The sequence below is a fragment of the Mirounga angustirostris genome, unplaced genomic scaffold, assembly GCF_029215605.1.
Source record: "Mirounga angustirostris isolate CCGP_5_RB_7025 unplaced genomic scaffold, mMirAng1.0.hap1 SCAF_17, whole genome shotgun sequence".
NCBI classification, from domain to species: Eukaryota; Metazoa; Chordata; class Mammalia; order Carnivora; family Phocidae; genus Mirounga; species Mirounga angustirostris.
The window spans coordinates 23,025,220-23,047,841 of record NW_026991725.1 but is presented as its reverse complement, the minus strand read 5'-3'; the positions used below and the strand labels follow the sequence as shown (position 1 = coordinate 23,047,841).

The window sequence follows — 22,622 nt, the reverse complement described above, 5'->3', positions numbered from 1 at the left end:
ATACCTATATATTTTATGAGGGAAAATAAACTAAAAGATACATGATATTATTATAATAACACATCTAATTGTTCTATATTAATTTATTTATGAAGAAATAAGTGCAACTTAACATGACATAGGATTATTTAATACAGGAGATGAATTCTATATTAAGACAGTTTAAGGGATTAAATTCCAGCTGAATAAGATGTGTGCACTAGCCACACTGAGGGACCAGTTAAAAAAAATATGGGAGAGCCTGTCTAGTCCTATATGTCATGACCTATGTTGGCTCCCGGCTTCTCTTGACAGTTGTGGCCTCCCAGTGCCTGGTACTCCAAGTTCCCGTCCGTCCTTCTGGTCCAGGGGAAAGTCTGGGAGGCCCAGGAAATAAACTGCTTTCGTAGAATGGCAGCATCTGCTGGGGAGGTAACCCTGCGGTGTCTGTTTCTGAGCCAGAGAAATATTAAGTAAACCTAAGGAGGATGGATGGCTTTCCAGGGCCCTTTAAATCTCCGCGTTCCCCGGAACAAACCAGGAGGCAGATGGGGGAGATCGATCCTCGGCTTCCCGCTTTGCCGGGTTTGCAAGGAGCCTGGCTGGGCGCGGTGGGGGACAGCAGACAGCGGTGAGATGGCAGATGAAGCTGTTGGTAAGACAGGTAGGCCTGCATTCGGAGAGAGCTCTGGCCGGGCTTCAGATCCCAGAACGAAGGACCCAAAGTCAGACCCCGCGAGGCCGACCCGGGCCTGCACGCCCGCCGCTCAGCCCCTGCCCTGCACGCCCGCCGCTCAGCCCCTGCCCTGCCCGCCCCGCGCGGCCTCCACGTCCACCTCGCGTCCTCGGCCTCCCTCGCGGCATTTGTTTAAATAAAACAAAAACGAAAAGGAGGCGCCCGGGCTCCCTTCCTTCCGTGGCGTCTGGAAGATCCGGAAAGGAGACGCCGGGCGCGGGGACCGAGCATCCCGAAGCGGCTGTCATGGCGGCCACCGTCTCTTCCCTCGCCCTCCCTGCAGCCCGGCCCCAGCGCCATTTTGAGCATCTTCCTTGCTTCCCTGTCGCCCGCCCGCTCTCCTCGCTCCTCCTTCCCGCCCCCGTAGGCCAAGCGCCTGCCGACGCAGCCCGGGCCTCCCCGGGCGTGCCGCTCCGCCGCTCCGCCGCCGCTCTCCCGACCGCGAAGCCCTGCAGGGGCTGCCCCGGTGCCCGGCCCGCTCCGCGCGTCAGCCGGGCCCCTTTCGCGCGCACTTGGATCCTGCTTCCCGAGAGAACCCCGACCCCCCTCGGCGCCTTGGCCCGGCCCACGTCCCCAGGTCTCGCCGTCCGCGGGCTTCCTTCGACCCCGCTTGGGGCACTGAAGCGAGAAACCTGGGAAACCCGAGGACCCCTCCAAATTCGGCTAAACCTCTGCGCCCCCTCCCACGACCCCGAAGCCTCTCCTGGCACCCTCGTCTGTACCTTCTCCCGTCACCCGCCCACCCTTATTTCTAAGCGGAGGCCGGGGAACGCCGGCGCAGGGCCAAAGGCCGGCCGTCCGGCCGTCCGGCCGTCCTTTAGAGGGTGTCAAGGGGACAGAACTTCCAGCAAACCCCCCGACTCCTCCCGAGCTGCGGGCCGAGAAGCGGTGGCCAAATAGGGTGACTTTTGTACCACCCGGACTTAGCGGCCCAGGGTCGGGCAAGCCGCGCGCGGGTCCCCAGGGAGTGACGGCCGGCCTAGGGGGGCTGCAGGGAAAGGGGCTGGGTCCCAACACAAACACTCATTTTCGTATTATAAAGACATTTATTTAATCTATGAAAATAATGTACAATAAATACTTTCCCCTTTTCCTATTATTAAAGAGTTTTAATAAATAATCTACGGTCTAAAACAAAAGAGAGAGAGAGAGAGAGAGGAAAACAAGTTCCTCTAGTTCTTTTTTAAGAAAGCCCCCCCCCAGAGTTTAATTATTCCTGAGATTTCATTGGAAGGAGTCTACCAAACGGAATTTTCCTGTGTGATTTTTTTTTTTAAGACGCCGCAGTGCCCAGTATTTTAGAGAGAAAAGAAAGGAAATGGATTAAACGCTAATTCCGGAATACCTGAATTTTAGCCAAACACATAAATCTAAACGACTTGGGGGAGGGGGTCCTTGGCTTTTCCCGCAGTCGGCCGAGGGGACCGGGTCGAAGGGGCCGGGACGGGGAAACAGGTTAGGGGAACTGCAGGTCGATGGTACAGAGGGTGCTGGTGAAGAAGTCCAGCCCCTCCTCGGAAAAGGGAACCGGGCTGTCGAGCGAGCCCTGCAGGCTGGGGGAGAGGCCTCCGGACAGCTGGAGACAGGAGTCGGCCGCGAAGAAGTTGAGGTCGGGCAGGAAAGGCGAATCCCGCCGCTCCGGGAAGGCATCTTCCGGCAACGGCTCGGGCTCCAGCCCGGCGGCCGCGCGCGAACCGCCCCCCCCGTGAGCGGCCACAGGCTGGGGGCCCTGGGCGCCCGGGGGGGCCGGCGCAACCTCGGGCGGGTGAGAGCAGCCTTCCCGCGCCGCCCGCGAAGCGGAGGGCCGGCCAGGGCTGGCCACCGGCTCTTCGGCGGGCTCGCCGGTGTCCTCCAGGGCGCCCGGGCAGGCGGGCTCCCCGTCGGGCGGCTCTCGGTGCTGCGTCTGCCGCTTGTGCTTCATGCGTCGGTTCTGGAACCACACTTTGACCTGCCTCTCGGTGAGGTCCAGCAAGGCCGCGATCTCGACGCGGCGCGGCCGGCACAGGTACTTGTTAAAGTGGAATTCCTTCTCCAACTCCAGCAGTTGCGTGTTGGTGTAAGCAGTGCGCAGCCTGCGCGCCCCGCCGCCCGCGGCCTCCGGCAGTCCCGGGCCATCTGCAGGGAAAGCGGGCTGGGCGTCAGAGCGGGCCGTGTCCCCGGCCCAAGCTCATTCAGCTTCAGTGAAGACCACCCCATCCGCCAAAAACAGTATCAGCAGTACCCCCCCTCCTTCCCCGCCTACCGAAGCCGTTCGCTCCCACTGCTTTTCCGTTCTTTCCTGTCCCCCTCTCGCCGGCAGCCCCGGCCCGGGTCAGGGCAAAGCATTCAGAGAGCCACCCACGGGCCACGCAGGGGGTAGGGAGCGGCTCCCTTTTGCCCCCAGAACCTCAGAGCCTCCCTCCGGAGTCCTTGGAGTAGACCCCTCAATTCGGCACTTTCGAGCTCAACCCAGAGAGAGGGTTCATTAAGAAAGACTGTTCCTCACCTCCTTTCCTCCCTTGCTTTCAAATCCCCCTCTTTTAGAGCTGGGGGAGGGGGGAGATGGGGCCGAATCTTTTCTTGCCCCCAGATTCAACAACCCAGCAACACCACTTTAATTCCTCCACACAGATAGAGGTGAAAACCTAAATCAAATCCTTTTCTTCTAGCAGAGACAAAGCTCTTCCCCAGCCAGGTTCCAAAAATCTGCTATAGTGGGGGAAAAAAAAAAATGCTGGCAGCGGCCAGGCCTGAACCCCAGCAGCATATTCCGCTCCCTCACCCCTGGAATCGACGGGGCAAGGATCCCCAACAGGCTCGACACCCTTTCTACCTCCCCCACCTCTCTTTCTCCCCCTCTCTTCTAGCTGCCCCTCACCCCACCCCTACCCCGCTAACAGACCTGCTGGCGATCCGACCCCGGAGGCCGAAACGGAGGAGGCGGCGGCCGGGGGAGACGAGGCGGATTGGCTGGGTTTCTTGGCGGATTTCTTCTCTTTCATCCAGGGGAACTCGGGGACCAAGGGGGCGGCGGGGAGCGGCGGCGGTGGCGGCGGCAGAACGGGCCCATCTTCGGCTCGCTTTTGGCTCCCGGGTCTCTGAAGGGTGGAGGCGCCGGGCTGGAGGCTGGGGAAGGTTTGCTCGAAAGGAGGAGGAGGAGGAATTAATGTCGACTCCTTGATTGATGAAGTTTGAAATGTCTCCAAGACAGCGGGGAAGGAAGTCAGACACTCGGCGAGCGATGGCTGGCTGTTTATAAACCCAATCTCCCTCTCAAATTCAAAATTCATGGCTTTCAATGGTGGGGGAGGGGGCCTGCTGGGGGGGGCGTCAGGAGGGAGGATCGGAAGGGACCCCCCCTCCTGCCCCCCCCAGGTTTATGTGATGGAGCGATTTTGGGAGGGGGAGATTTCGCTCTTTCTCTCTCTCGCGCTCTCTCTCTTTTTTTTTTTTTTTTTAATTTTGGGCCTTTATAATTGTATATTGCTGATAAATACAAGCGTATGGGGACTCTCTCTATTAAACCCAGGACTCCAGCGAAATTGCAGGGAATTCATGGTCACGGGACTGGCCTCGGCCAATCGCTCGTCTGGGCCTGGTGGAAAACAGAGAGCATTATTTGCTTTAATTGATTCAAAAACTCTAGAGGACCACGACCTGGACACTGTGAGCCCCAAGTCCTACACTCCCTCTCCCCAAAGCCTCCCTTTCTCCAGAAAAGCTGGAGGAAACTTTCTCTCATCCCCTTCAGAGGATGGGAGGTTCCGAAAGCTGGGACACAAGAGAATCTAAGGGAGAAGTCTTCCTCTTTTCCAAATATTTGTAATAGAATATATTAATACATTCTTTACAATGCCAGCAGCATTTTCTTCCCCACCCTTCCCCCATTAAAAAAAGAAAAAAGAAGAAAAGAAAGAAAGAAAACTGAGTAAGGATCTCAATGTGGGAGAAAGAGGTAGTAGAAAGAGGCTTCCATCCTTTGGGAAAGGTCAGTGTTAAGGTGCAATAAGGAAGAGAAGAGATTTACAATCACCAGCACCACCATCCTCATCCCACCCCCCAAAAGCAACAGATAAATCTTGGAAAATCGACAGGCACTCCCAGGTTGACACGGAGGAGTGAAATAGATGGTGGGGGACCCTTTTGGGCCTCTGGCAGCCATAGCTGTGTGGTCTCAGTTTCCTCCTCTGCCTGGTGTTTGCGGCAGTGCCCCTGCCCCTATGTCCACCTGCCTTCCTTACCTGGAGTCTTCATCTCACTCCTTTTTGATACCCCACAATGGACAGGGTCTAAGGTGCATGTGCTCCCATTGGAGCCTCAAGTCTGTATCTACATCTGTCTCCAGGGACGCGAACAAGAACCGAGGTAGTGCGATTTAACTTAGAGCACTCTCAAACTCAGGTCAATGTGTGGGGGGAGGATTTCCCTCCCAGGACAAACAGTATCCCCTCTCCCATTTTTGCCAGTGTGCTAGTTTAAAAATAATAATAATAATCCTTGGCAAGAAAGAATTATCTGAGCATGGAGGGGGTAAAAACAATGAATAAGGAGATGATATTCCATTTCTGGCCCCCGGGAGGGGGGGAGATTTTTTATTTTTTATTTTTTATTTTTTGAGGGGATCAAGAGAGTGCTGAACTTTAGGGAGTGCTGTAATTTACTGGAGAGAGGGGACACATAACTCGGGGCCCCAAGCAATTGGTGGGAAACTAGATCTCAAAGCAGAAAATGAAAAGTCGATCTGGGGAAAGATTTTTAAATAAGTGGGTCAGAGGGACCGAGAGGAGATGAGGCGATCAATCTTAGCCCCCTGACAGCTCCCTCCGATGGCATCAAAGAATTTGGCTCTTTGGGAAAGCAGAGGGAACAGCCGAAATTCCACATCCCTTTAAAAGGCCTGGGGGTGGGGGTGATAGCAAGAGAGAAAGGTGATTCTGGGAGAGCGGGGAAACAGATGGGAAATGGGGACAGAGGGAAGGACGCTGAGTTGGGTGGAAAGTTTGTCTGGAGAACTCCCACGGCTCTGGCCTCCCCTCCCCCTCCTCCTCTCCGCGGGCCCGGCAAGGAGGAGAAAGCTGGTTAGCAGAGAAATGGCAACTCAGCCGGCAGCTGGAACTAGAAACTTTCTGTCAATGTAACAGCCGCGTGGGTGGCGGTGAGTATTCATCCGCGTGGGTGGCGGTGAGTATTTAAAAAGGACAGAGAAGGACAGAGGAGAGCCAGTAGGGAGAAAGGGGATTTGTAGGTGGGGGCTGCAGGGACAGGGGGTGGCCGGCTACGGAGGGTTCAGAACAGGGAGAGGGGCTCTGAACTGCGCAAACTGGCCAGAGACCGTTGCGTCCCACCCCACTCCAAAGAAGCCAGTTTTTGCCCTTTGGGGGGGGGGGGGGGGAGGGGGGAGGGGCACAGAAGAATCCCGAGTAGAAGTTGTCTGGAAGTTGTGCAGTGAGGCCTGAAAGAGGGTTCTCCGTCCGGCCACCCCCTTGAGAAGCCCGGGAAGTTTTTTCCACGGCCTCTCCAGCTGGCTGCAGGGTCTAGCGCTTCTCTCGGCACCAACTCCGGCCGAGGCTGTCCCTGCAGGAAATACGGCTCTCTTTAACCCTGCTGACAGATTTTACGGCCAGATTAGAGAAGAGCAGAAAAGTTGGGTGTTAAAAGCGGCCAAGAGAGCCCTCCTTCCCAGAGACACCGCGTCCCGCCTCCCGTTGTGCTGTGAATCTTACAGCACAGATATTTCCCCCACGACTTTGGCTGCTTAGCCAGCGCCTGGAATCTCGCAGAAAGAAGGGTAGAGGACACCAAGCCAAGTGGGCCCTTATTTTTCGTTTGCAATTCCAGCTTCAAGCCAAAGCTCTGCTTTTCAAACTTAAGCTAAATTCCTTCTCTTGGCCTGCCTCTCTCCTGCTAGATAAATAATCAATCCACTCCACCCCCAGAGCCAAACATGGCGCTTCATCTAGTCACATCATTCAGAAAATGGTATTCAGGGAAGAGGAAGAGGGAAAGACAGAAAGAAAGAAAAACCCTTGAGCGTTATTTGATCCCAATCAAACTTTGCACGCTCTTATGCCTTTAAATTATAGCCTGACCCGATGCTAAATTGCTTGCTGCTTGGATGAGCCGAGTCCAGTTAAAATCCTACTTGGTGGGGTGGGAGGGGGGAGGGTGTAGAATTCAGGTTGCTTTTTTATTGTTATTTATTGTTGCATAAAGACTGTAATTACTAACCTTGGACTGCCAGGATGCAACATAAAAATGAAAATCAGCCCTCGCTTTAAGGCTGAGGGCCTGGAACGATTCTCACTGACACTGCCCCCCCCCATCACTACCACCAAATATATGCTCCTAATTAAGCAATGCGGGCGCATCGCTTACAATTAGAATTATGCAACTCTTCAGCGCAGCCATCGCTCCTCTTTCAATGAATTAGCTCCATATTTCAGCCGCCCTGTCTCTTTGCTCTTATCGGCTCCAGCGACGCGGCGGTGACATTTCATCTTTGACAGACCCTCTCTATCCTCGCTCCAATGTGATAAAACTTTTATGGAACCACGACTGAGAAATGAAGTTTTCCCAGGGATCGTCGAAATGGAGCTGCACATTAGCCTGGGGACCATTTTATTTACGCTGGGATCCAACCGCTTCTCCCACCCTCCTTCTCTCCCCTTTCCTTGGCAGGGGAAATCGAAGGCGCCTCCTCTTCCTCCGCCCCGAGTTTTATTTAGTGATTTAATTTCACTTTAGTTTTAAGGTTTGACCTGAGAAGTCTAGGCCTCAGATTTTTTTTTTAATCATTTTCCTTTGTTTTCATTTTAGACCCAATGGTGGTTGGGCTTCGGGTCACGTGACGACTTCTTTGTAGCTCCGGAAGAGAACTGTGAAGTTTAGGTTGCTTGGAAGAAGCAGTAAATGGCCAGATTTTGTTGTTGTTGTTGTTGTTGTTGTTGGGTAAGGGGTGGCCAGGAAGTTGTGGCCAAAGGAGCAAGAAGACAAAAGGTCAATGAGAAAAACTGAGAGGCAAGTAAGCCAAACAGAAAGGCCTAAAGAGAGCACCCAAGGGTCCTCCTCCCCCAGCCCCGCAACTTGTTACTTAAATCTTAGCTAAAGAAATTGGCAGAACGTTCCAGGCCTAAGGCACGGCAAGGCGGGGGGGGGGGGGGGGGGGGGGGGTAGGGGCCTGAGCCTTGGGTACAAAATCCAGGGTAGGGTCTTCAATGTCCTTCTTTCCTTGGGGGAAATTTGGCAGTCAGCGGCCTTGCTCTGCTATCTAAATTGGACCACCAGGACAAGATAAAATTGATAACAGAAAGTTTATTCAAGAATTGTTTGACAGACAACCCTTTCAAGTAAGGAAAAAAGTAACTACGGAAGAACAAAGAAAGTTCCAGGAGGGAATTAACTCTAATTCTACAAATTCAGGACTATACAGTGACAATAGGAGCTGAGTTCATGCCTTTTAGAACTAATTACAATTGCTCATAAGCACGAGTTTAACATAAATCTACAGCTCTTTTCTAGAGTACAATAATAACTAAAATAGCTGGTTTTACATGACAGGAAACACAATGTCCTTTATAACAAGTAAATACTAAAAAAGTACAGTTTTTCATTTTTTCCCTCATATAAATACATAATGTAGGGGGATAAATAATACAAAAAAGAAAATATTTTAACAGGCTATAACCAATAAATATATATGAAAATGTTCACTAGAACACACACTTTTTGAGCAATGCTGGATTCCTGCAGGCCCAGGCATCTCTCACAGTTGTTTTTATATCCATTAAAATGTAAACTCTAAGTGCAACAAAAGTGTCCTGTCAGGGGGTTGAGCAAGGCGCACAGGCCCAGCTGCAGCCCCTGCCTGGGACAGACAGTTTGTTAAAATATACCCTGTTTTCACGTTAAGTCAAGAGAGCAACAGAAGAAAAGAAAAGTGTAGAACCTCGCGTCGCCGACTGCTTTCTGTGGAGAGAGGGGGATGGTCCTGGAGCTGAGATGGGAGGCAGCAGAATGGGCAAACCTTCAGTCCTGACACCTTGCCTGCTCTGACCACTCAGTTTTCCATAAAAGAAAAAATATATATTTATAATATAGACAGCTCTGACTTTCAGGATCTCTCACCATCCCTGAGCCCTCTGAAAACTGTAATAGATGGGGGCGGGGTAGAGATATTAATGTCCTAAAGCGGAAAATATGGGGCTAGAAATGAAGGGAATGCCCAAGAAACCTCAAATAGATGGGAAGAAACTTGAGGCTTCATGGAAGTGGGAGGGGAGCGTGCTTTGTGCCCTTGGTTTTGAAATGCGCTCTTTTGTTTTGTTTTGTTTTTTAAAGGAGAATTGCAAGAAAAAAAAGTCAAGATTTGGAGAAATTACCCACAGAGAGAGAAGGTAAGTTGGTTGGTGATGGCCTACCCATCTTGTCTGTTTTTTTAAATGTGCTTCTTTGCCTTGTTTCCCTATCTCCTCTTCCTCCACCCCACTCGGGAGCGTGGAATTCCAACTGGGTATTGCTGGAGGCCTAGGGTTGAGGGGGTCATCTCCACAATCTGCTGTGGATTCCTCTCCAACGGGTCGGCAGGCAGATGGAACAAGGACTGGAGGACCTTAAAAAGCAACTTCTCAGGCCTGGGGGAGGGAAAGGAGCTCCAGGCCTGGTCTTCCCAGGAAGCGTGCCTATCACCTCCTGGCCTCCTCTGTCAGACCTCCAGGCTGCCCTCCCAGAGCTCCACGGCCGGGCACCCCTCTGGCTCTCACCGACCCCATGGCCTCGCCCCTCCGCCCTCCCTCTCCCATCACAGGTGTGTTAATTTGGGCGCTTCTTGGATTCTACCCTGAGGAGGAGGCGCATGGTGAGAGGAGAGGTCTGTGTAGGTAGGGTGGGGATCGCAGGGTCCGTGGTGCTGGTTGGGGGCCATAGGGGGCGCCCCGTTGTAGTCCAGGTTCCCCGAAGGGTGGTGGGAAAGGTGGTTGAGGCCGTAGAGGGAGGGGCCGGCAGGGGGCGGCAGCGGATCCGCGTAGCCGCCCCCGCCCACGTACACGGGGCTGCCCTGCATGGTGGGCGTCCCGTAGGCGCCCCCATTGGCTTGAAGGACGTGAGGCTCGTAATCGGGCGCCGGGGTCGGGGGGTACTTCTGCGGGGCGCCGCAGCCTTTGAGAGGGGGCTGGTAGCTGGAGGGCAGCGCGTAGGCATTCTGGTGGGCTTTGCCGAAGGCGGGCGGGGACGGGCTCTCGTAGCTGGGGGTCATGGAGTGTAAGGCGTTCATGAAGCCGGCCGTGGACTGCATGGGCTGCGGGGGGCTGCCGGCGGGGGAGGGGCCCCCGGACGACGAGGCCAGGCCCTTGGCCTTCTGGTCCTTCTTGTACTTCATGCGCCGGTTCTGGAACCAGATCTTGATCTGCCGCTCGCTGAGGTTCAGCAGGTTGGCCATCTCCACGCGGCGCGGCCGGCACAGGTAGCGGTTGAAGTGGAACTCCTTCTCCAGCTCCACCAGCTGCGCGCTCGTGTACGCCGTCCGCGCGCGCTTGGACGCCGCCGACCCCGGGGGGCTCTTGTCCCCTCCCCCGCCGCCGCCGCCCCCGCCGCCGCCACTGCCGCCGCCGCCGCCGCAGCCCTCCGCTGGATCCGAGGGGGAGGGGTGGGAAGGGGACAAAATGAAATAAAAGATAATTACTGAACACGCCGAAATTGAATGCATGGTTTCTTAATAAATCCAGGCCTGGACTCGGAGCCACCGCCGCCCTCCCCTTCTCGTCCCCGCCTCCTCCTAACCGCCCCCCCCAACACCCGTCGCATTAGCGGACACTCTATAATAGTGGCATTTATTAAGAGACCTGTTCTCCTCTTGCTGCCCCAGCTTATGAAAATTTGATCATGTCACGCAGACAGAGCCGCATGGCCATTCATTTAGAGCTGGATTTTCTCGCGCACGCTTTCTCCCCCCATTTCCCAATTCCGGGTTCTGGGAAGACCCCACCCCACCCCCACTCCCTCCCACACACACTTCCCGCCAGGTCCTCTGGACCAGGTGGGCGGCCAAGGAGAACCCCTGGGGGAATCTGGACATTCGGGGACAGGGCGCGGAAGTGTGGCTCGAAGAGGCTGCTTTGCCTGGAGGCCGGGACCCCGGGCCGCCCGAGCGATTGTGATTAATACCCACAGTAATCATACTTAATAATAATCAATCGTTGACGACTCTGCGTCTGCTGGCAGCGTCTCGTGGCTCTGTGGCCTTGCCAAGGGCTGAGGCTGAGCAAGCACCTGGCCTTCTGGAGCTCTCGGCAGCTCAGGTGGAGGGTGGCTGGCGGGACAGGGTGTTGGCGGGGTCAGGGGTCGTCAGGTGGTGGGGGGACGGGCAAAGCGCCGCCGCCCGGGCGCCTAGGGGCTGGGTGCTAGAATAACAGTGACATTCCTGGCCCTGACAAAAGCTGACGACGGGGAAGGCAGAGAGCTGGTACCTGCGCCGGGGGAGCTGTTTTTCAGCTTGGACGTTTGCCTTGACTCTTTCATCCAGGGGAATATCTGTTTGGTGAGGGTGGAGTTGGAGCCGGGAACGCACTTGGGGGTGCCGCTTTTGCTGGGCCCGCCCCCATTACTGCTGTTGCTGGTGGCACTGGTAGGTGCGGCGCTGGGCGGGGGTGAGCCGGGCGGGGCGGGCAGGGGCTCGGGGGCCAGGCCGGGCCTCATGCAGCTGCCGTTGAGCTCCTTGCTCTTGGCATGCGGGGCGGCGTTGCCCAGGGACTGCAGCGAGCACGCCGAGCGCTGGTAGTCGCCCTCCAGGTGCGTGGCGGCCTGAAAGGGGGGTTGGGGGGGGCCGTCGTAGCCGAAGCCATTGCTGCCAGGGTACGAGGAGTAGCCTCCGAAGAGTGCTGCCGCGGCATTGTCGTAGTAGGTGGCTTTCTGCATCGCTGGGCGAGGCCCGGGCAGTGGGTGGCAACTTGCAAGAGCCTGATACCCTCACGACCGGACATTGGCACCCGCGGGGGTCACGTGAGGCGCCGGACCCCCCTCCCCTTTCTGCCCCCCTCCTCCCGAGTCCGTTGGGAGCGGCTGACCTGCGGGGTGAGAGAAGAGACACAAGGGGGAGAAGAGGACTGGGGCTCGAATCCATCTTAGGAGCTGAAAAGGGAACTGACATCAATAGGGTTTTTTTTTTTTCTTCTCCCCCACCCCAACATCTTCAAAGCAGATGCTGAGGCCACTTTCCTGACCTGAAATGGATTTTTTTTTTATTTCTTATTTTAATTTTAAGGAAAAAGCCCACCAGTTTTTATTTCCACTTCTACTCCTTTGGGGACTGCCTAGGTATAGAATCTTACTACTGCAAAGGCCATGGTTTCTCTCTCCCGCCTGCATGCTAGCCCCTGACCTCTTCCTCCTCCCTCTCCCAATCTCCCCCCCACACACACACCAACTCTGGATAGGGTGGCTGGGGTGGGGGGGGAACTAGGAGACTCCAAAATAAAAGCATCACCAACACCCTCCTCTGAGCTGAGACGCCTCCTGTCTTTGCCTCCCTCCATGTCCCTCCAGGTCTCTCATCCAAGCAGAGTCTAGCCTGAAGGAAAAAAAACAGAGGATCTCCGAAAGAGACAGGAAGGAGAAGCAAGTTGAGCAGGCAACCTTCTCCTGTGAGGAGCCCTCTCTTTCCCCTCCCACCTCACGAAGACAACAACAGCCTGACCTAGAAACTTCCTGAAGATTTTTAACATCCAGAGCCAGCAGAACCGAGCCTCCTCCATGGCCCTGGGCAGGCAGGTACCATCACCTTCAGTCTGAGTCTCTGCTCAGCTAAGTCTGGGACCCAGCAGCTAGCAGCCCCATGGGGCCCCCAAATGGAGCAGGATTGTTTCCATTTCCCTGGCCCGACTGATTGGTGCAGTGACCATTTGGCCCAAGTCTCTCCCGGCTCCATTTTTTTTCATCAGACCTAATTTTTTCCCCACCCCTTTCCTTGACAGTCTGTTTCCTCTGATTTCTCCAAAAGAAGAAAAGAAGAGAGAAACTGGATAACTGCTGGACTTTTCTACCAAGAGATGCTAAAGTGCTTCCTGAATGAGAACACCTTTTCCCAAGGCAAAAAAGAAAGTCAACAGAGCAATCAGAACAATATTATTCTCTGGGTTGGAAACAGGGTATCTTGTTTACTAAAGTTTTCCAAGTTAAAAAAAAATCATGATTTTAACGCAGACTTTTAAAACTGTGCAGAAAAAAATAAAGCTTCAAGCTGTCATAGGATTTTGTGTATTTCTTCTAAAACTTCTGATTGCATTTTTTCCCTCCCTGTCTTCCCGCATCTCTCACCATCGTATTTCATAAAACCTCCAGAGTGACCCTGTCTTCTGACATGTGAGTTTGGACTACTTAAATCTCATTCAGCCCAGCTGGTCAACTCCAAAGCAAACTAAAAATAGGAAAATAAAATAAAAGGAGGGCAGGTGAAGGAAGTCCCTTCCACACATAAATCCCCTTCTTAATGGCAGAGATTTACACTCAAAAGGGAGCCAGGGTAGCCCTGAGTTCCGATTGGTTTCTGGGAAGAATTTGTTTCTGGGAAATACACATGGGTCTGTAGAGCAGCAGGTCCTTCCAGGGAGGAGAACTGGAGTTCAATTGACCAGCCTGACCCAATCCCTTTATTATTATTACCATTAGCCTCTGATGATTTAACCAAAATTAGCTTCGGAGCAGCCCTGGATGAAGGGGGAATTAATTAACAGGCATCAGTTGAGTTTGTTATTAATAGATAGAGAAGAGAATGAAATAAAAACGTTGGAAGAGGTTGGCTGGCTGGGCCCTGGCTTTATTTAGTCTAAATGATTGTTGCAGCCGTAATGATGATGATGATGATGATGACGATGATGATGATGATGATAAAGCAATAATCTGACTAGACGCCTGGGGCCGAAATTCCTGTCGTTCCCCCTGCAATAAACCTGCAAACCATCGCAGGACAGAGGCCAGGCGAGTGTGGGAAGCGGAGAAGCCAGAGACGGAACAGGAAAGAATGGAGACACTGCCGGCGGCGAGAGAGGGCTGGGAGGTTTGTGGACGGAGCTAGCCCCTGGCTGCCGCCTCTGGGCTGTCTCGGCTGCTGCTGCCGCAGGGGCTGGTGACTAGCTAGGCTGGCCCAAGGAGGCAAAGAGAAAGCATCCAGAACGCCTAAAGGGCTCCCGGTGGCAGGTTCCAAGCACACCGGGCTGAGGGCAGCAAGTTTGGGAGCTGGAGGTAACCGAATTAAAAGGCGCCTTAGCAACTCTGCTCCGGGACTTTGGCAGGCCCTGGGTCTGCCGGAGGGACAGTGAGAAGAGGTTAAGGTGTTGAGGGGATCCGAGATCTAGGGATCCAGGAGAAGAGGGGGTGGGTGCAGCTCTACCAAGCCAAACATGTCTATTTCCCTTGCCTCCATGTTGGAAAAATCCAGGCTCCATATGGCTTCTCGGGAGAGAGGGAGGGAGGGAGACGGTGGCTCCCGGCTTCCCCCCAGGGTCTCACTAGAGAAGGGCGGTGAGCCACCCCAAGAACCCCACCTGTCCAGGCACACCCCTGAAAAGAGCCGGGTCGAGTAACAATAGCTGGGGAAGCCCGGAGACAGGGGATGGGCCACCTTCCAGGACTTTAAAAAAAAAAAAAAATAGTGGAAGGAAGAAAAATAAAAGAACAAGAAAGGAAAAGGGAGAAAGGTTAGGCTCTTCTTAGCAGCCGGGGGAAAATTCAGCCCTGGATCTGGCTGCTGAAAGAAAAGAGAGGAGAAAAGGAGAGAAACAAGAAGGGAGAGGGAGAGAGAGAGGGAGAGAGAGAGAGAGAGGGAGGGAGGGGGAGGGAGGGAGAGAGAGAGAGAGAGAGAGAGGAGAGTCGCTGCGTGGAAGGAAGCTTAAAGCTTGTGAACTCTTCTTGAACCGAGATTGGAGTCATATGGGCCATAAATCATTGAGACATACTCTCCGCCATTCACAAACTGATAGCCTATTTCAGTCCAGCTTACCTTAGCCACCGACGAGGGGAGAACAGGCAGACATAATATATATTCACATCGAGCCCCAGCGCGAGCGGCAGGCGAGAAATCTCCCCTCCTTGAAGGCAAAGGAAAAAAAGACCACTGTTTAAAGCTGCGTCGCCCCCCCCCCAATAGCCACCCCGGCTGGGGAGCCCGAGGGGCAGAGCGGCCGAAGGAGCCGCGCGGCGTCTGCTTCAATTCACTCGGCTTGGGAGCGGGGGTGCTCAGGAGGGAGGGGGTGGGGGAGCGGGGAAAAAAATAGAAGAAGACCGAAAGGTGCTCGGGCGGCTCAGCTCGCTGCGAATCCAGCTCCAAGCTCCAGCTCGGCCAAGCCGCCACAGTGTGGTTGCCCTAAAGACTGGTACGCCCTACTCTCCGTTAACAATGGCCTCTGCTTTTGCACAGGGAAAAAAACCACACAGACACACACACACACACACACACACTCACTCACACACACACACACAAGCTCACACACACCCCCACCACTCCCCCTTTAGCAAGCTTAGATGCCTGATAAGGAGGGAAGGTGTTGGTGGTGATGGGGGAGGGGGACATTTTTTAAAACCCCCCCCTCAAAAAAAAAAAGTGAGAAAGGAAAGAAAGTAGGGATTTTTGTTTTGGGTTTTTTTTTTTTTTAAAAACAGGTAAATTTTTAAATTGAGATTTTGGTGCGGGGGGGCGGGGGGGGCAGGAAGAGGAAGGCAAGGCAAAGCCAGTGGAGTTCACAGCTCCCCGGCACCCTGCTGGTAAACCATTATGCTAACTGCGAAGTAGGTGGGGAGGCCTCGTCAAAGGCACGCAAGGCGCCTGGGGGTGGGGGTGCTGGGTGCCCCTCTGTGTTCATTCGAAGTGGCAACACTAGGGCTTTTTTTTTTTTTTTTTTAAGTAGTTTCACTCCTCCGGGACTGGTGGCTGGGTCTCCCGCCCTCTCACCCTGGCTCCCCCTCTCCAAGTCTCCCAGGCTGTTTCTTCTCTTCCCCCACACCCTCCCTATTTCTTCTCTCTCCCCGCAAATCTCCAGGCTCAGTTTCCAACCGGTAGGGGAGACAGCCAGACCTTTTTTTTTTTTTAAACACCCCCCCTTTTGAGAACAGACAACAAGCGGTGAGTGATTATTTTAAAAATCCAGACCATCTTGCAGGAGGAGGGGGGTTGAGGAGAGGGTGACAAAAGGAGCAGTCTGTTTAGCTCGAGCTCCAGACACGGCTGGCAATAGAGAGGCTGTAAGAACTTCACGGAGAAGTTTCTGTTAAGATTCTCACCTCTGGATAGGGAGAAGGGGCAAAGAGGTGACAAGGACATTTGTACTTCTAAGAAGGTGAGAAGAACTACCAAAATGGCTTCATCTTAAGTGCGCTGGCAGAAGAGAAGGAGGGTAGTTATTATTATTATGCAGAACAAACCTGTTTGTTTCTCTTAGTTCTGCAAGATTTATGACTCTTGGCACAAGTGAGGAGGACTACAAAAGCTAAACTTTTCTTAGGGTGTGTTTGAGAAGGGCAGGAAAAGGCGAGGAGGCCTGTAGGAGGGAGCCAAGAGCCAAGAATGTAGGTGTCTGCAGATTTGGGGCGGGGGTGGGGAAGAGCCACTCCCGGTGGAGGAGAGACAAAAAGAGGACCAGGACATCTCCCAAAGTAGGAGTGCTTGCAACTCTGCCTAACTGCTGACTCAGGGCTTAGGGGATAAAATAGAAGGCAGGGAGTCTCTCTTTTCTACAAAGCCAGCTTGGAAAACTTGTTCTCTTAACTTCGAGTAGACAGAGCCAGCCACTACCCTGTGACCTCCTGGTTAGAATGCTTGGCTTTTGCCTTCTCCCATCTGGATGCACCAGAAGAGATGGGACTGGGAGAACAAAGGTGAGAGATGGTTCCAGCTATTGTCTTCCCTCCAGGAGAGGGTGGCTGTGTCTGGCAAAGCTTCCCTCACACCCCACTCACAAGCTCTGCTTTGGGCTAAGAAAGGGTCCTGCTCTCTTAGCGAGTATTCCCCGGGCCTCCTCCAGCCCCTACTGCTTTCAGTCCCGCTAAGTCAGTTTTCATGGGCTGGAGCAGCCAGTTTCTTGGGGCCTTGCTGAGCAGGCGGTGGGTGGGACCCATGGCCTCCCTGCTCTCCAGCAACAGGAACTACACGCCAGAACCTCCCACTGTGATGTCCCAAGGACCCTACCACCTGCCTAGAGAGCTGGTGGCTGAAGGAAGGGGAGGGTGGTGAGGACAGAGGGTGGGAGCCATCTTTCCCCTCGCGCAAGCCCAAGCCTATGTTGCTACTCAAGCCAGGACCCTCAAAGAACACCATTACAGCTGCCTGCGTACGTGGTTGCACGGAGCCTGTCCTGAGATTTCTAGACCCTGGTTAGGGACCTACTCTGTTGGTTCCTATGTAGCTTTGGGCCTGGTGGGTTGGGGACTCAGCCCAGGGAGGCTTCCGGAGGCTTAAGGGAATGAGCACCTTTGGGTCTTTTCTCTTACTCCCCAAAATTAAAAGTCAAAAATGTACCTCAGACCCTCCAGCTCTCCTAGCTGTTGCTACCACTAGCTACAGAAAGTCATTGCAAAACTGAGGCAAGAGGAGAACCTGGTCGCTATGGGGCTGCACAGCATTACCTCAAGGAATTAAGAAAGCCCAGAGGGTACCCAGCCAGCTGCGGGCCTGTGGGACTGGGCTGCAGGAGGATCTAGCCTGGAGCTGAGCTGAAGGAGGGTGGAGGAGCTTTCCAAAGACAGAGGTGAACCCCTCCCCTCCCAGAGCCTCCTCAACTCATTGTGGTCTCTTCTGGGGACACAAGGAGCTGTGGCATGGTGGGGTGGGGGTGAAAAGGAGGACTGGGGATCCAGAAAGCTAACCTGGAGAAAAATTTCAGAGGACACCCCCTCCCCCCCAGTGCAGTAGGAGAAGGAGTGGGGGCTTCTTATTAATTCTGGAGAACAGAGCCCATTTGAACTGCTTGGGAGGCAATTAGATCCCAGTTTGGTTTCTTTCTTCTTCCTTTCTTGGAGATTTCTGGCAGGCCGGCTGGCCCTGGTTGGGGCTGGGAAGGGGGTAGGTGGATGGGGGAACAGGCAGCTTGGAGGGTACCCGGTTCCTATGAGCTGTTGCTGCAGGCTGGGACCTTTCAAACTTCAGGGGACAAAGGCCGGGCTCCTACTTGGAGTAGGAGACATCACAGGGGTGTGCGGGAAGACTGGGGTCTGGAAAAAGAGGGGGAAGAGGAGTTTATCACTCCTGACAATGAAGTGGTGATTTAGGGGCAGACCAGAGAGAGGAGTGAACAATTTCTTCCTGGACCCAAGTAGGGAAATTTGGGCAACCTAACTCTGGGGGTGTGTGTGTGTGTGAGAGAGAGAGAGAGAGATTGAAAAAGAAAAATTGAGACGAGATTAAGACAGAGACTTTAGGGTAATCTAACAAAGGCAGAAATTAACAATAAAGGTAAAAATTAGAAAAAATGGCCCCCTTCTGGGCATATTTTCCCCTCCCACTCGCTACAGCACTCCCCTCCCCCACTCCTAATCCGCACTCAGTACCACGGGACAAGGCGCCCGTTAAACCTCTTAGAGCCATTCCTGGCTGTCCACCTTCCAGGCCTTGGAAGGATCATGTCTGTTTCCCTCTCCCTCTCCAAAAGAAAAATCTACCGAAGAGCAAACGAAAATTCTCCTCTCAATAAGGACAAAATGGCTGGCTGCTTTAAAATCGATTTCTGGTATCAGCCTTGGGGTGACCAAAGATCTGGCCTCCAGCTCAACCAACCCACCGGCTCACTGAGAAGCTGGGACCTGGGAGCGGGGGGCGAGGCGATTAGAGAGCTGTTTCTTCCTGGTCCTGTCTGGGCTCCGGGGCCCCACACTCTTTTCCAGCTTCACTGCCCAACTTTGTGGCCGCTGTGGAGTTCACACACGCACCCCAATGTCCATCTCTTCTTGCATGTTAATAAAGATTTCAAAGCTGGCGGTTGTAAAATTAAATTGCTAATGAAGATGGCTCTTGGTATCTGGATTCCCAACCCCCACCTCTCTAAGACGCCTGTGCGGGAGGAAACAAAGAGGAAGCGGGAAGAAGATTCCGTGAGGCCGCGGAGGCCGGTGTAGACCCGGCTCAGCGGAAGCGGGGATCGAAAGAAGACAGGCCGCCACGGTTGGAGAAGAAAAATGCAAGCTCTGCTCTCCCCCCACCCGAAGTGGAGGGGCGCGGGAGGGAAGCAGGGAAACACAGAGCAGCCACGAGGGTTCGCAAAGTGTCTCTCTCGGGGACCACGGAGGCGGCCTGGATGCGCTGACCGAGCGGATGGCGGTGCCGCGGGCCAAGTCACGAGTCAGGGACGGGCGGGCGCATCTGAATCCGGGGCCCGCCGCATCTAGACGCTCAGTCCCGGCCTGGCAGACCCACCCCGGGCGGCCAGTCGAGACAAAGGTGGGCAGACTGGCGAGGGCAAGAGGGGGAAGACCGAATCCTGGCCAGCTTGGGGAGGAGGTGGGTGGCTGGGGAAGGGAGGGAGAAGCAGGCAAGAGAGGAACAGGGGCCTAGCCTGCTGCGAGTGACTGGGCAGGTCTCTCCTGACAGATTGGATGTCTCTCTCCCAGTGACCTCTGTTTAGCAGACAATAACTCACCGGATTAATGACCAATCAGCGGAAGGCCTTCCGAATTGCCTCCAAATATAAAACCCCAGAGTCAGAATGGGATAGGGCCAGAGTTTGGACTTGCCAGCCCTTTGGGTGTTTTTCTTTTCTTTTTTTTTTTCTCCCTCTCTCTCAAAACAGAGACTCTGATTTCCAGAACCCCAAGGATGAAGTTGTGCCCATCTCTTCCTCTCCTCCACCAGAACTCATGTACCTGACCACACTTCCCAAGGCGGTCTGGAAACCTCCGGTCCCCTAGTGGCCTCCCATATCCCTGACCCTACAAGAAATCTCCCTCTCACAACCATGCAACTTCTAAGAAGCCCCGACCTCTTTTGAATTTTATCTACTTCCAGTTGGGAAAAGAGATGAAAACAAGAGCAAAAATAGGGTGGGGGTCATCTACCTCATAGGCCTTCTGTCTTGGCTGCCCTGGGAGGACACCTACAGTGCTCTGCTACCCTGTGTGTGTCCTCCCCCAAAAAAGAGAGGGCTCAAAGGGCCTGGGGTCAGGGTGAGGCTGGGGGACAGGCAGTGGACCACCATTACAGAATCCAAATTCTGAAACCACAGTAGTCCCTGGGCTGGAGTAGGAAGAATTTCAAAAACTGAAATTTGGACAATTCCAGCCTCAGTCCAGTGCCTGGCAGGGAAAATGCCTTGCTCTGTGAGGGGGAACCCCCCTTTTCCTTAGTGCCCCCCCTCCAAATGCCAATCCCAGTCCAACCCAGCTAGCTGGCCCCTCTCCACTGACTTCTCACTTCAATTGCTCTCAGCCTGGGCTTCTCTGCTGAGAATAAAGACAACTTCAAGAAGAGGAATGGTCCAGATTCTAGTAGATTTCCTAGCCAATCACAGTAACTATCCACTGCTCTGGGTGCGTACATACTCCCTGGATATTGCAAATAAGCACACAGTAACTTCTACACCCAGATGCCCTCAGAACTCCAGGACATGCACCAGAGAGTTTCCCAAGGTCAGACCTATGGAGAAACTCAAAGACCCCGTCCTCTCCAATCCCTGCCACTGTTACAGACAGGGAAACTGAGGCTCAGAGCCAGGAAGTGATCTGTCTAAAGTCATACTTGGCACAGCCTCAGCAGTCAGGAGGCTTGGATTCTAGGCATTCCAGATTGGCTGTGTGATCTGAAGCAGTGAACTCCTTGGGCCTCAGTGTCCCCTCTGCAAAGCCAGAGCATGTACATGGAGGGGAGGGGTTGGCCTAAATGATCTCTCAGGTCCCTTTTTGGACTGACAGCTTGTGGTTCTCTGTGTGCTCATGTAAAAGTGAGTGACAGTATGCAGTAATAAACTGAGTTCAGACAATAAAGGGCACCACCTCTGCCAAAAGCAGAATATTTCTTCTTGGGATTTAAATGTGTACACCCCTACCACTGAAAACCAACCCCACTCCTGGTTCTCCTTGCTCCCACAGAGGCTCATACACTGGTTTCTACCACCCTTCTCTCTCTCTCTCTCTCTCTCTCTCTCTCTCTCTGTGTAGGGGGAGGTGTTCTCTACCTCCATCACTAAATCAGAAGTGCTATTTTTGGACACAGCAACCTGAGCAGTAAATAATTAATTTGTATAATTAGAGGAGGAAGGCTCTGACCTGGCAATTTTTAACTAGGAGTCAATGCACCCATTGTACCAGCCTGGCTTTCTCACCTGACCCCCAACTCTGCCCATACACCTACCAGCCTCTCCAACTGTCTCCCCCCCCACCCCGCCCCGTTGGAGACCAGCACTCCCAAGATGGCCAGAAGGGTTCAGAGTCAGACTCTGCTCACTCCCCAACAAAGTTCCATTCTTTGCCTTGCTCCCCCACAGAAATCGGTTGGCTTACAGCTGCCCCTCACAGCTTGCTTTCCCTACCCCCTAACGCTGTGCGGGCTCCAGGCCCAGGCTCTCTGCTCTTGGGACACATGAAATCCACCTCCCCAGTTCAAGATGCCCCAACAATGCAGCGAGTTTGCATTTCAAGAAACTCCCATTAATATCAATTTACTTCACTGAAACCTTGGGTTCTTCATCAAGTTGATGATTTATGATAAAATCAATTAAATTACAGCCACTTAGGGCCCAGCCGCTTCCTCTCAGATTTCATTGGTGCAGGGCCCAAGTGTCTGGTGGAAAAATGCAAGTTTAGCTGGAGGCGAGGAAAGACAATTCTGCGGCTGAGAAAATTTAATGCAAAACAATTTCCAGGCAAAGCCAGGCTTCTAGACAGAAATGCAAGAGCCACCAGTTGGCCTGAGGAAATAACTATCTGGGGTCAAAATATTTCTCTCCCCAACCCCCAGCATCCTGCATGGCTCCTTTGCTCTGTTCCCCTTTGTGCTCACTTGTCCCTTCCCAAGCAGAGACTTTGGAGGAAAATTGGAGCAGTAATGGTGGAACCCAAGCCTGCCAAGGCCCAGTGTCAAACCACCAATCTCTGCTACCACCCCAGGCCTTTTTCTGCTCTCCTCCTCCCCTCCCCATGCAGCCATGCTCACTAATTCCTTATCCTCCCATGGCAAAGTTAAAGGTTCAAAGTGAAGATCAGGCAGCGTGGGCAGATGGCACAGAGGGGCCAGGGACCAGGCCAAGTGGACTGTCTGCATGTGGCTGTGGGAAGAAAGAAAGCACACTCGGGACCAGCACCACCCCACGGTGAGGGCACGGGGCAGCAAAGTGTGTCTAGAGCTACCATATCAGAGTACCAGGACCAGAGAACTCTGAGCCTCCCTCCCAGCTCCCTGTGTGCCCACTCACAAAGCGATGCTGCACCCCCACAGACCCCAGCCCAAGCGCACGTGTGCCCCGGTGTGCAAACGGCCTCACACAATACACAAACACATCTCCACGTGTGCATGCTTGCACACTCTCCTTATACATCACACAGACCCACCACATCCTGCGCCTGCAAAGGGACAGTTCCCACCATCTCCCCACATCTGGGAAAATAAATCCCAGCAAATGAACCTGGCATCGCCTCCCACTCCTCGGAGAGGGGCTCCTCCCGCCTCTGCTCTGTTTGGTTTTTGGTTTCCAGAGCAGTCTGGGAGTAAACATAGCTTCTCTGAAGCCATAAATCACCCCCCTCTCCTACCTTCTCAGTTTAACACCCGGCCTCACCGCAGCCCTTGTAGTTTCAGCTTCAAATAACCCGCCAGGTGCTAAAAGGCTCACCATGGTGGCAGCTGGACTGTGGGAGCAGAGCCCCGCTGTCCCCCCAACCCCAGGAGATGCCCCCACATTTCCTTCATAACGCACAGCTTCCAACTCCCCTGGAAAACCCTCCAGAGCCTCCAACACCCTTCCTG

At 53.8% G+C, this 22,622-nt stretch overlaps 2 protein-coding genes and 2 long non-coding RNA genes across 13 annotated transcripts in view; 1 reads left to right on the top strand and 3 right to left on the bottom strand.

Moving 5' to 3' along the window:
* Window positions 1-65: 65 nt before the first annotated feature.
* Window positions 66-1,051, bottom strand: LOC129046243 (uncharacterized). The gene is made up of 2 exons (XR_008507173.1): window positions 816-1,051; window positions 66-628 (listed from the first exon to the last, which is right to left on the bottom strand). It is a non-coding gene; the product is annotated as an uncharacterized LOC129046243 (long non-coding RNA).
* Window positions 1,052-2,065: 1,014 nt separating this feature from the next.
* Window positions 2,066-4,124, bottom strand: HOXB2 (homeobox B2). The gene is made up of 2 exons (XM_045889071.3): window positions 3,597-4,124; window positions 2,066-2,830 (listed from the first exon to the last, which is right to left on the bottom strand). Exons 1-2 carry the CDS (start codon window positions 3,982-3,984, stop codon window positions 2,172-2,174), a joined length of 1,047 nt encoding a protein of 348 aa, XP_045745027.1. The 5' UTR covers window positions 3,985-4,124; the 3' UTR covers window positions 2,066-2,171.
* On the top strand, window positions 2,583-12,929 carry LOC123854092 (uncharacterized). 6 transcript variants are annotated; one of them, XR_010408337.1, is made up of 5 exons: window positions 2,583-2,720; window positions 7,511-7,711; window positions 9,032-9,087; window positions 12,230-12,454; window positions 12,658-12,929. It is a non-coding gene; the product is annotated as an uncharacterized LOC123854092 (long non-coding RNA). The 6 variants fall into 6 exon arrangements; XR_010408338.1 differs by lacking the exon at window positions 2,583-2,720 and adding an exon at window positions 4,142-5,875; XR_010408340.1 differs by lacking the exon at window positions 2,583-2,720 and adding an exon at window positions 6,086-6,482.
* The window catches only part of HOXB3 (homeobox B3), a 55,623-nt gene continuing 40,986 nt past the window's right edge, over window positions 7,986-22,622 (bottom strand). For all 5 annotated transcript variants that reach the window (XM_045889068.3, XM_054510845.2, XM_064582076.1 and 2 more), the window contains 3 exons: window positions 14,682-14,769; window positions 11,155-11,751; window positions 7,986-10,315 (listed from right to left, as the gene is read on the bottom strand). In XM_045889068.3, coding sequence (XP_045745024.1) covers window positions 9,492-10,315; window positions 11,155-11,602 — 1,272 coding nt within the window. In that variant the 5' untranslated portion in view covers window positions 11,603-11,751; window positions 14,682-14,769 and the 3' untranslated portion in view covers window positions 7,986-9,491. The remainder of the gene's footprint in view (window positions 10,316-11,154; window positions 11,752-14,681; window positions 14,770-22,622) is intronic.

Coding starts and splice junctions, on each gene's coding strand:
- HOXB2 (XM_045889071.3), bottom strand. CDS start 3,984: ATGAATTTTGAATTTGAGAGGGAGATTGGGTTTATAAACAGCCAGCCA. Junction 2,831..3,596: donor CGGGGTCGGATCGCCAGCAG/GTCTGTTAGCGG, acceptor CTTTCCCTGCAG/ATGGCCCGGGACTGCCGGAG.